Source organism: Setaria italica, chromosome V, assembly GCF_000263155.2.
Source record: "Setaria italica strain Yugu1 chromosome V, Setaria_italica_v2.0, whole genome shotgun sequence".
NCBI classification, from domain to species: Eukaryota; Viridiplantae; Streptophyta; class Magnoliopsida; order Poales; family Poaceae; genus Setaria; species Setaria italica.
The window spans coordinates 4,575,221-4,586,890 of NC_028454.1; the positions used below are offsets into that span (position 1 = coordinate 4,575,221).

The following is an 11,670-nucleotide window of genomic DNA, read 5'->3' on the forward strand; positions in this document are numbered from 1 at the left end:
GTTTACGTTTTGGTCCTTCTATTGGTACAAACATCCGATGTGACCCGAACTGAAAATTAGTCCAGGATCCAAACACCCCCGAGAGTGACCGGTGAGCCAACAGCAAACGCTGCAAGTCAATTGGCATGGGCGCGTGGCCCACGAGTATGATCATGAGATTGCCGAACGACAGCTAGTATTGCGTGCGGGCTTGAAACCAACATGTGGATTTTAGAGCAACTTCAAAAGAATCTGTATCCTACCCTAATACCTTGGGAGAAAAAAAAAGAAAAAAAAGAACTCCAACAGCTTCCCCAAAACTTCCCCAAGCTATTTGTGACGTTAAAACAGAGCCCGTCACCGCGCATATTTGTGCGACGTCCTTCCTCCCCCAATCGCCCCCTTCTCGCGCATGAGGGAGGCTTCCCGCAGGATTCCGATCTTTTTCCACTGCTACCCTCTCCCTCCCGTTCCCTAGCCTCTCCCGCTAGGGTCGGAGCCCCTCGACGCCACCGCCTCCCAGGCTTCCGCCTTCTCTGAGCTCCGATTTCCTAACCCATTACAAATCCGGCGCAGCCTGAGGACGAAGGCCGTCACGGTGAGGCGGCGTAGCAAGCCGGCGTGGGTGGGATGCAGGCACGGTGGCGTGGCGACGCAACGGGCTGGCGTGTGTGGGATGCAGGCGTGGCGATGTGGCGTGGGCGGGGATGCAGCAGGCCAGCGCGGTAGGGCTCCAGGCAGTCAGGCACGACGCACGGTGTGGGTGCGGTGACTCGGTGGGAGGAGGCCGAAGCACGGTGGATGGTGTCGGTAAGTGGAGCTTGGTTGGTCTAGCAATGGAGGGGAGGGAGTGTGGAGGGGGAAGAAAAGGGGATGGTCTAGCTAGGGGCATGGAGCGGAGTGGGGCGAGGCGAGGCGCGGTGCTGCCGGTGATGCGAACGCTGGTTGGCGCGCGCAGGGCGAGGCCGTACGCCGGCGGCGACGTGGTGCATGCACTCTGGCGCCAGTCGGCCACGACCAACGGCTCAAGCCGTTCATCCAAATTTCGGTTCTTCTCCGGCTGGAGGAAGAAGAAAGAATGAGACGGGGAGAGAGTAGGGAGGCGCCGGGTTGGGCTCACTTACTATGATGTGACCTGTTTGAAATATTGGAGGCTAGTTATTAGTGATCTACTGTGGGTTGATATGTTTTTTGAAAATTTTTTTTGGAAGAATCCCCAATACATAGGGGGCGTTTGGTTCCTCGAGCTAAAGTTTAGTCCGTGTCACAAATATTCAGAGGCTAATTAGGAGGACTAAATATGAGTTAATTATAAAACAAATTGCACAGATGGAGGCTAAACAGTGAGACGAATCTATTAAGCCTAATTAATCCCTCGTTAGCAAATGTTTACTGTAGCAGTACATTGTTAAATCATGAACTAATTAGATCTAATGGATTCGTCTCGCCGTTCAATCTCCATTTGCGTTTTGTAAATAGTTTACATTTAATACTAACCGGAAACCACCCCCGCGCGTAGTTTCGAGGATCTTAGCCTTCTCCGTTACGAAGCCGCTGTTTTCGCGCCGCCGCCGGATGGAGGGCGCGTGCGCGGCCGTGACTGGGAAAGGGAAGCGTGAGAACTGACTACTGATGCAGCTCCTGGAGTGGCACACTGCCACGCTTGACGTTGGAACATCGTGGCCCGAGGATTTTTTGTTTTTTTTTGAGACACGCGTGGCCCGAGTTGGTCCGGTCGGTGGTGTCAAAAAGGGGTGTGTGGCTTGTCCATTGGGGCATTGTCCGAGCTGCTTCCTGGTTGCAGAAACTTTAGTAAAATGTTTGATTTGGTTGTGCCGTGCCTTAATGTTTTTAGCGGAGAAAAGAATGATTGTCGCAAGATTCTCTTAAAATGAGTGCGATTGTAGCGTTCGAGAAGATGGTCCTACCATCATTTTTGTTCCAGATGAACTTTGGGGTAAAAATCAAAAACGGAAGTTCCAAAAATACGAATTGTGGCATCATTTTCAGTTTCAAAATACGCTTCGGAAAAAAACACTTTCAAAATAAGCGAAACCAGACCCTAAGCCCTACTAACGACGGCACCGAGCCACCACGGCCTTAAATTAAACTCCATGCTCTATTATCTGTCCATTTAACAAGCAAAAAATTATCATCTATGTACAACTCCCACGTTGGTGCCAGGAAGGAAATGGAAAAAAGGAGGAAAATTTCCTGGGCAGCCACAGCACAAGTATTGGCAGGGGGTATAGCAAAATCTGCACATGTCTTGTCTACTCAAATCCTTAGTTCTCAGCAAACAAAAAAACGCTACTTTCTCCTTTCCGGGGCAACCGCCAAAATTTGGATGCCGAGCTTGGGCCTACTTAGTCTCAGCCTTGCTATGGCTTGCGGTCACCGCCACGGTGCTGCTACTGCAGCCCGTCTCTTTCTCTGTGGCATCATGGGCCTTCTCCTTCGCCTTGAAGTCATCCAGGGTCCGGAACTCCTCCCTGAGAAGCCTCTCCAGCTCTGGAAGCTTATTTACAGGACCGCTATCTGGATTTCGGTAATGGTGAAATGCCCTTGGTCCAATCAACAAAAAAATATGTCAGTGGCTAAGCATCACAATCAAACAGCTGCTGGGTTGCGGCAGTTCAGCTGGCCAAAGTTTGACTCAAATTTGCAGTTCTCATTTAAGTTAGCCTTGCAGTTTTCCAGTTTCGAACACCCAGCTTCATGTGGAAAGCACATGTTTAACCATTATTTAGAAATTTGCATGAACTATCGTGCAAGCTAGGCGGGGCGCAAAACCAGTAAGTTACAGCAACAGTCCATTCCTTTACTAAAGATAAATAAATAAATCTCCAGCAACAATTTCGGTGAAGAGTGTGGGATTGCAGTAAAATTACTAGACAGCATCAACTAATAGAGGAATGCAAACATTTATGTAGATAAAAATTACCAGTATTTTTCAAGTCCATAAAGATCACCATTTTGGTAGAATTCAAGCGTAAGCTTCTCGAAATCTTCATATACATTAGGTTGGAAGTTTTTCTCTAAACCATAACTGCAAAGAAAGGAGTAGGCAGTAAATGATGCCGCTCTATTGCAACTGTACCGATCCAAAAAGGATATTGCAAATGTAAATAAACAATGATGGCAGCATATTCTTGAAATTTCCATGTCCATACCTATAAAACCTGAAAAGGCACTCGAGTCCATATCTGTAGCTTGCTGCTGCATCCTCTAGTGCGAATTTCTTAAAATGCGTATACATGTCTTCATTAAAATTATCTCTGAGATAGTATGACCAAAAGCGATACAGCGAGTTCATTTGCTGCAGAACATTGAAAGCAAACATGTTAATAATAATGCAAAATACCAGGCAATGCAGCTACAACGATAAATAAAAATAAATCTGATCAGCTTTATCTTTTTTTCTCTATATAGTAGTTACTGAGTTGCCATTACAAGATAAATACAGGAGAGGAAGGCAGCACCTCACTGTGACCGGTGCCTAGTTTCTTACGTTCCACAAGGCAGTGATGTTTGAACTTATTGTACCTTCGCACAAAAAAGAATGTAAACATATCAGTTTAACAGGAGGCAATGGAATGGAGGGCAGTGATGATAATATTTTGAAGGACACAAGAGTTAAAGTTTGCCATCACACAAGAAGCCATTTACCTCTGCTGCTGGAGTTTATTTTTTTCTAAAAGATGATAATTTAGATGCTGAGATTGTGGAGAAGATTTGGGTATAGATCCAACAGGTGAGCTCCCAGTAGGAATTCCATGAGGAGAAGAACTCAGCTTCGAACTCTTATAGCTAATCAGCATTGGAATCATCAAGACAACAGCAATTTGAGACAGTAAAAAGGTAGGTTTTACTGTAAGTGAATATGGATTAACTATTAGCCTACCTGTGATTTTCTGGAGTAGATCCGTAGAAATATCCAACTGAATGGCCCGGAGGGCTTTCTGATACACCACCATATTGGTCAGGATTACTCATGAAATTACCAGCAAAGAACCGCTGTTTCCGTGCGCTTTGTGCTTTTCTATTGCCTCTACTTTGGCGCTTGCGTGGAATAGGCTGCCCAGTTTCTTCAGTACCATTAGGTCCACAGCCAATGTGGTTCCCCTTTGAACCACCAGTTGGTTTAGAATCAACATCTGCAGTATCAGCCTGGGAACCTCTATGATTATTAGCGCGCCGACCATGAAGTGTCTGAAGTCAAATTAGATATTACAACATTAGCATGAGAATAGAACCAAAAATAAAATTATAGAATTTGATACACATCATCTGACAAAAGGCTAGCATAACTAAACTTAAAGACTCCCAAGTGTCTAGTCTGAGCTCCAGACAACTTGATGCAAATGTAGGCCCCCACCCCACCCACTGTCCTTTGACCTTCATTTCAAAACACTCGTTTCAAATGGTTCCAAATTTTAAATCACAGACATGCAGATGATCAGAATTCTAAGACTCGAAATAGTAACAGGAATATCATACCTAGGGAGATGACAATGAAACAAGGTTAAAAAAATGTTTTTGACATCTCATGGATGAAAAGTTGAACGAATAAATGTACAGACAATCAATTGTCAGTTAACAGGCAAATGGACAGCACGCCACAGAATGGCAAGGTCACTGGTCTGTCCTTTGGGCATTGACCTGTATCTATAAGTTACTTGTAATATGAACTGTAACATGTCACCTCATAATGGTATAAGGCATCGCTTATTCTCGATGCTTCCTCTGTTGAAAATGCCTGAGGCATACTTGTGCGGCTTTTGTCATCCTTTGCTAACCCAGTATCCTGTGAGACCCAAAATTGAAAGATCTCAGTGAAACATTCTCAAAATGTTACAAAATAATACTGTTTCATTTCAGCTAATGAATGGAAATATTTTTCAAGAAATTCAGTTAACATTTCACATGGCCAGTCCAAACATTTACAAGGATATTGTCACTTATTTAACTGTCCTAAGTGTTCTACTATAACAATCATGCAAGATCTAGAAGAAACAGACAATTCGTTACCCAATGATAAAATGATTATCTAAAAAAGGACAGGTCATTGTAGTACAACTAAACATGATTTAAAGCAAGTTACGTAAGTCCATCACACAAGTCTGAGGTAAACCTTTAAGGGCCTGTTCAGATAGGGGTGATCTATGTAGCATGGACACGGCAGCAAACTGGCGTGTCGGTGTCCGATACCGTGTCCGACACCAACACGCCGCCGATACGTATCGATGGAGTATCAGGAGATTAAACTGTAAAAATAAATATCTTTAACCACCGATACGCTGCGGACACGGCACCGATTCATCTCCAAGCAGCTAAATGAAGGGAGGCGCAGCGGCCGGAGTTGTACAGAAGGCGGCGGCAATGGCTCAACCTGGAGAGCCGCGGCGGCGGAGCATGATCCGCACCGGCCGAGCTACATTGCCAAGGTGGACCACGGCCCCCACTTGGTCCAACAAAATTTCCATTGATTCGACGGCCCTACGAACTGGAGGCCCAAACAATATACATCTGAGCAGCGCACACCGGTCACCCAACAGCCAACACGTGCGAGTCCCGTCGCTCCGAGCTCCTGCTCGCCTTGGCCCTTCCATCGCTCCGAGCTCGCACCGGTCTCCGTCCAATCCGCCACTCCGAGCTCATCGGCTCCTGCGTTCCTCAATGTATAGGGTCCGTGTCCTGGTTACAAGCTCACCGATCATGGCTCATCGGCAAGTGCAGGCAGGCATATTGGTTATTTGCTTGGAGTTCTGTTCCTTCTTTTGCTTATTTTGTAGTTCTATTCCTTTCTTCAAATAAAGGCTAATTACTGCCTATTGAGATAAATTTTTTATGGTGTTGCTACTTTTCTTATCCTGCTTTGCTTGATGCGCTAGCTAGTCAGTTTCTTGGTGTTGGTGTAAGACAATATGAGTGCATGAATGGTGTTTGACGAATTGCCTGTTTGAGAGTTGTCTCGATGGCGTTCCTCATGAACAGCTTAACCAACAGCAAACTGTGTATAATTACTGTAGCAACCGGCCCCTCCTTGGGTTGATTCCTAGCTCCGCCACTGCTGATCCGGCGTGCCCGGTGGCAGCAGGAGGGGCGCCGTCCTACGCGGAGGATGGGCGGCCGGTGGCAGGAGGTGGCTGTCACGCAGCAGAGGCGGAGGGAGATGGCAGAGTTGAGCGCTGCCGGTGAGCGGCGACCATGGATGAAGGGGCGGAGCAGATGAGGAATCGACGACCGTGGGAGAAGATGAGCAGTTTGTTGTGTGGGGAGTAAACTGAACCTCTGGTGGGCTAGTGGGCTGCACAAGGAGGGATTGGACAGTCCTAAGTTGGGCTGGGCCAATCTATTTCTTTTCTGTTTGCTGTATGCATTATTTGCTAATTATAGTTTGTGGTGATTATATACTTTGACGTGTCTCCATGTCGTCAGTTTTGGGAAAATGCCGAATCCCCGTGTCTGATACGTATCGTGTCCGACACGCGTGTCGGAATCGGTGCAACATAGGGGGGTGATCAGCCCCCTCCCTCCCTCCCAATAGCCACCAAGAATTTTTTGGGGGGAAAATATAATAAGTGCAAGCAGAATAGAAAAAAGGCTGTGTTCCTCAAAAGCATATCCATCAGAAGCCCAGAAATACAATCAGATGTAACCGAATAATCTAAATGCATATAGGCATAAAGCACATACTAATTGAAGAAAATCCAAATACGGTAATACTTAGTAGTACAAGACAGATATGATATGAATAAAGTAAAGATTGTTATATACATGGTCGAGGCATCATATCGCTATATAAAGCAACGGATACAAAATAAATTATTGAAGACTAACCTGTGTGACAATTATTAGCCTATTAACATCTTGGTCATCAACAAAAAAGTCCTCTTCCTCGTCATCACCCCTGCTTAAAACAAACGTATTATGAAAGAAAAGCATTTTTGCATGATTTCTCATTCCCGTAACATAGAAGATGAGCAATGGAGTGCTACTTTGAGCTATACACAAACATTAGATGAGTAATGGAGCACTACTTTAAGCTATACACAAACATTATCACCATGACCCTTTTTATGTTTATGGTAATGCATTCCGTCTAGTACCCTAAAATTCGTTTATAAAATGTAGAGATGTACTGTTCTACTCCCTCTGTTCCAAATTGTAGGTCATTTTAGTTTTGTCAAACTTCTCTAACTTTGATAAAGTTCAAAGAAAAATGTGTTAACATCTACAATACCAAATAAATGCACTATCAAGGCATTTTTCATGGTGGATTTATCTTAATCAATTTGTTGTGGTGGGTGTTGGTGCATTTTTTATAATTTGGTCAGAGTTAGAGAAGTTTGACTTGGGACAAAACTTAAACAGCCTACATTTTGGAGTGGAGAGAGTATTATGGAAGCAAAATATTACTTGCTGCAAAGAATATATTATGCATAACCCACAATTGAAACAAACTATTGTATAGTGTAATAATGACATTAAAATGTAGCTTAGCACCCCTAACATATAGCTTACACGGGTAATGAAAGTCTTGGGCACATCTACAATACATAAATATGACAGACAAACAAAAAAGGCAGCAAACATTAAACAACCATCAGTAGCCAAGGAAAAGCTAGGTAATTATCCCATATGAGCAATAGTTAAACGAAGCAAGGTTGACAGGGCTTTAGTGTTTGGTTATTTTGTGCCTGAAAAAAAAGTAAATTAGGCATATGTTTCTTAAAAAACATGGTAATCTTAAAATATAATATAATATAATATAATTTTTGGAGCAAGGTTGACAGGGCTTTTAGTGTTTGGTTATTTTGTGCCTGAAAAAAGCAAATTAGGCATATGTTTCTTAAAATCATGGTAACCTTAAAATATAATATTTAATAATTTTTGGTATTGGGTGGAAAGGAACATGGCACAACAATGTGAAACAAACCTTGTTCTCAATGAGCAAAGCTTATCCTCACCCATGTGAAAAGAATTGCTACACAAAGTGGTCCTTTTTAGTTGGGTGAGCAACTCAAACAAGCAAGGGAAGCAGATATATCCTAAGTTCAATCAGCTCGTTGATGAAATGTCACATACATTGATAATATTTATTTTCACAAATTTGAGGAAGATTCCAAGCTATATCCTACCACATGCATACATACCTAGAGAACAATTAGTTATGTGTGCAACATAGGCATATTGTCTACAATTTACCTTTTATGAGAATAGAGGTCATCGCGTGAATGGTCCGCATGTTCCAATTCCAATTCCTCATCAAGCATGAAAGTGCTTTGGTCACCACCAAAGCTAGAGAAGTCATTTTGAGAATCAGGTGCGTTTATCTTTGACTTCACTTTCTGAACTTTAACATCACCAGATCTAAAAGAAGAATAATGTTTGCTTGACTTTATAGACTGTGCAGCAAGACTCTTAGGCTTTTCATCAATACTAATGGCAGATAAGTCCCTATTCAATGAATAGATATGTGCATCTTGGACTTGTTCATCAGCAACTTTTGCTTCCGTATTAATATAATCTGTATTACATTTAATATCTTTAGACTGAGAATGCTTCTTTTGATCTTCAGAATCATCATCCTTATTTGAAAAGCCACCGATATTTCTCTCACCCCTGCTATCCATACTTGCAGATGATGGGCTTGCAACAGATGTTGCACCAGAAAAAGAGGCCCACTTTGCCCAGTCAGAACGCCTTCTAATTTTGTCGTCCTGGTAATAGACAAGCAACGGATAAGATAAACCAAGTACCTAAACAAAACAAGAAATTTGAACAATAACTATTGAAATAAACAGAGAAACCTGGACTTCAAGAAGACTTGAGTTTGCCAATGCATCTACAATCAGGTGTATATCTGTGGTCATTTTCTTAAGCTGCAGATGAACCAGAAACTAAAATGTTATTTCCTAGCACAAGGGCCAAATAATATAAATCCAATTTCTGAGAAATCTGCAAGGAAGGCATACCCTATTGAAATCTGCAACTTTTGAAACTGGAACCCAGCCATTCTCATCCATTAAAGATTTCAGGAAATCATCACGCTCCAGATTTGTATCACTGAAACCCGTCATAATGAGTAAACAAAGGTTGCATGCCACATTTTATCACTCATGATGTTATGAAAGCATATAAAATTCTCCTAAACTGTAGGCTGTATTGGTATTTGCATGAATGTTGTGTAATGAGAACGCAGCTGTGAAGTGTGAAGCAGTATCAAACTGATTTTCTTGCAGGACATGTTTCTGAAGACCAGTGGATATTCCATGAAAATAAATTACTCAGTACTAACTGAAAATTAAATAAAATTTTACCAACATACTGTTGCAAACCTACATGCCTATTTTATAGACATCACACTTTCTTGTAACTCCAACAGAAGATGATAAGATTTACCTGAAGTAGTACTCCACCTGAGTTAGTATCTTAGATCTTAACTCAGCAGCTTTAGGGGATAAAACAGGACTAGGCGTTGGTTGATTTTGGATGTAGCGCTGTGGACCTCTCATCGGTTCCATAGGTGCAGGCATGTAATAGTACATGGGATGCATAGGTCCTGAGTTTAAAGAAGTCATCAATGTTAGTGCACAAAAAGCTGCAATATATCAAACATGTCATAACCAGTGTGTAGAGCATTACCAGGATATGGTGGTCCATTGATGTACCCAAGAGGAGGAGGCACCATTGGTCTGACAAAAGCTCTTGGCCCAACACCTTGTGGTAGATTTGTGTTCTCTCTTGTACCAAACATCTGAGGATTTTGCCAAGTCTGACTAAAATGGCCATGACCTTCAGGACCAGGATGGGGCCTAGCACCATGAGTACCAACAGGAGGCCGCCAGGCATGAGAATCTCCTCTTGGATGGGGAGGCATTGGCCTGTTACCTTCATTCGCACCAACTTGATCTACTGGAACAAAAGGAGGCACGGAGTTCTCATACCCGGATTTTCCAACATGCCTCTCATGATTCGGGACTGAAACAGGAAATGGCTGGTAAGGATATTCTTGTAGCATCATTGGACTGGGAAGCACAGGGACAGGGTAAAAAATAGGTTGCCCTGGATGTTGGTGATACTGCATCGCTGGAGGGTAGGATGGTGCACCATTCACAGCAGGAAAACGCCGCTTGGGCCCATTTTTATGGTGTGCTTGGTGATTTCTGTTGGGATTTCCATGGCCATCAAACTTGTGCGCACGACTAGCCACCTAAAAAGTTTTCCACATTTATCAAACCAAGTATAAATAGTACAGGAAAAAGGAACATATAGGATCTAAGCAAAGAAAAGTGAGTAGCAACAGTGGCAGTAAAAAGGGATGTGATGAAGCAAGATGCTCTCATCGGCTCCAGAGAGGGACATACAGGGATGTGATGAAGCAAAACAAAAAAAAAAAGATTGACAGTTTTACACAGCAGAGGAAGGATAGAATGGGAACAACACAATCTACTAAGATGTCAATCGTCCGTTACAACAGCATTTGCCTCATAATTGGTCGACAGGATCACCCACTCATGCAATCTAACTAAATAGATCATGAACATGACGACAGCACAAGACCACAACATTGGAATGAGTTTCATTTGGCCATGAGATGGTCCAGATGAGGCATGGCATGCAAAAGAATTATTATCTAACTGCAATCCATACGGTGGTGCTTCAGCTAGGTGACAACTGACAAACTGGCGTTACCATGAAAAAATGTAACCTACTTCAAATATGGTGCAACCTGGTCAGCAAGAACCCCGAATCTAACATGAATGCACCTGACAACGTTGGACCGACTATAAAAGTAGCAAAGCTTGGCAACTTACCAATGAAATGACAGAAACGTAGACCCTGCCAGCTACCCACATTACAAATGAAAAATGTAATCTACTTCAAACATAGCGCAACCTGGTCGGCAGGAACCCCACATATAACATGAACGTGATGACAAAGTTAAAACCACTCCAAAATAAGCAAAGCTTCACTAATCACTACTCAGTACTCACCAGTAGAGACGAAAAAAGCCTACACCCGCCAGCTACATAAAAAGGTGATGATGATACATATGTACGAAAAACGAGTAACCGCTACTACTTGCACCAAAATTGCCCTAAAACTTGGTTACCCCATAAATAAAACCATGCACATGAGCATATCACCACCAGCGCTAGATTATACCTGGGATGGAGGCGGAGGAGGAGGGGACCCCTGCGGTCCCTTGGCCAAGTCCCCACCAACAGCATTGCCCGCCCCTGCCTTCGCGGGGGACTCCGGGGCGACCTTCTGCCTCGCCTCCTCCAGCGCGGGCCAGGACTCGGCCCCCATGACCGCCGCCTCGCCAGCCGCCGGCGGCGGCGTGGTCTTCCTCCAGGGCGATGCGCCAGCCCCGACTGCGGCGCCGCCACCAGCTGGATCCGCCGCCGCGGCACCTCCGCCCACATTCGGCTCCTCCATCGCCGACGCCAACGCACCCAATCAGGGCAAAAATCAGGTGCTACCTGGTTGTTGCGCTTCTATCCCCGCCGCCGCCGCCGCGGCCGAGAGCGCGAGACACGGGAGCGGGATTCGGACAAGACCAGCGAACGGGCTCTCTTAGCTTAGCCGGAAATTGGTGCGGCCATGGAGCCGCCGGCGACGAGCACGACGACGAGGTGCGGGGCGGCGGCGCGGGGGTAGGGTTTTGGGCGGCGAGAG

General features: G+C 44.3%; 1 protein-coding gene across 1 annotated transcript; it reads right to left on the reverse strand.

Annotated features, from left to right (window-relative positions):
- Positions 1–2,079: 2,079 nt before the first annotated feature.
- Positions 2,080–11,664, reverse strand: LOC101772037 (la-related protein 1A). The gene is made up of 14 exons (XM_004967703.3): positions 11,155–11,664; positions 9,631–10,198; positions 9,388–9,547; positions 8,961–9,051; positions 8,796–8,867; positions 8,191–8,705; positions 6,823–6,892; positions 4,685–4,786; positions 3,884–4,191; positions 3,649–3,789; positions 3,462–3,525; positions 3,153–3,298; positions 2,924–3,028; positions 2,080–2,543 (listed from the first exon to the last, which is right to left on the reverse strand). Exons 1-14 carry the CDS (start codon positions 11,428–11,430, stop codon positions 2,342–2,344), a joined length of 2,820 nt encoding a protein of 939 aa, XP_004967760.1. The 5' UTR covers positions 11,431–11,664; the 3' UTR covers positions 2,080–2,341.
- Positions 11,665–11,670: the final 6 nt, after the last annotated feature.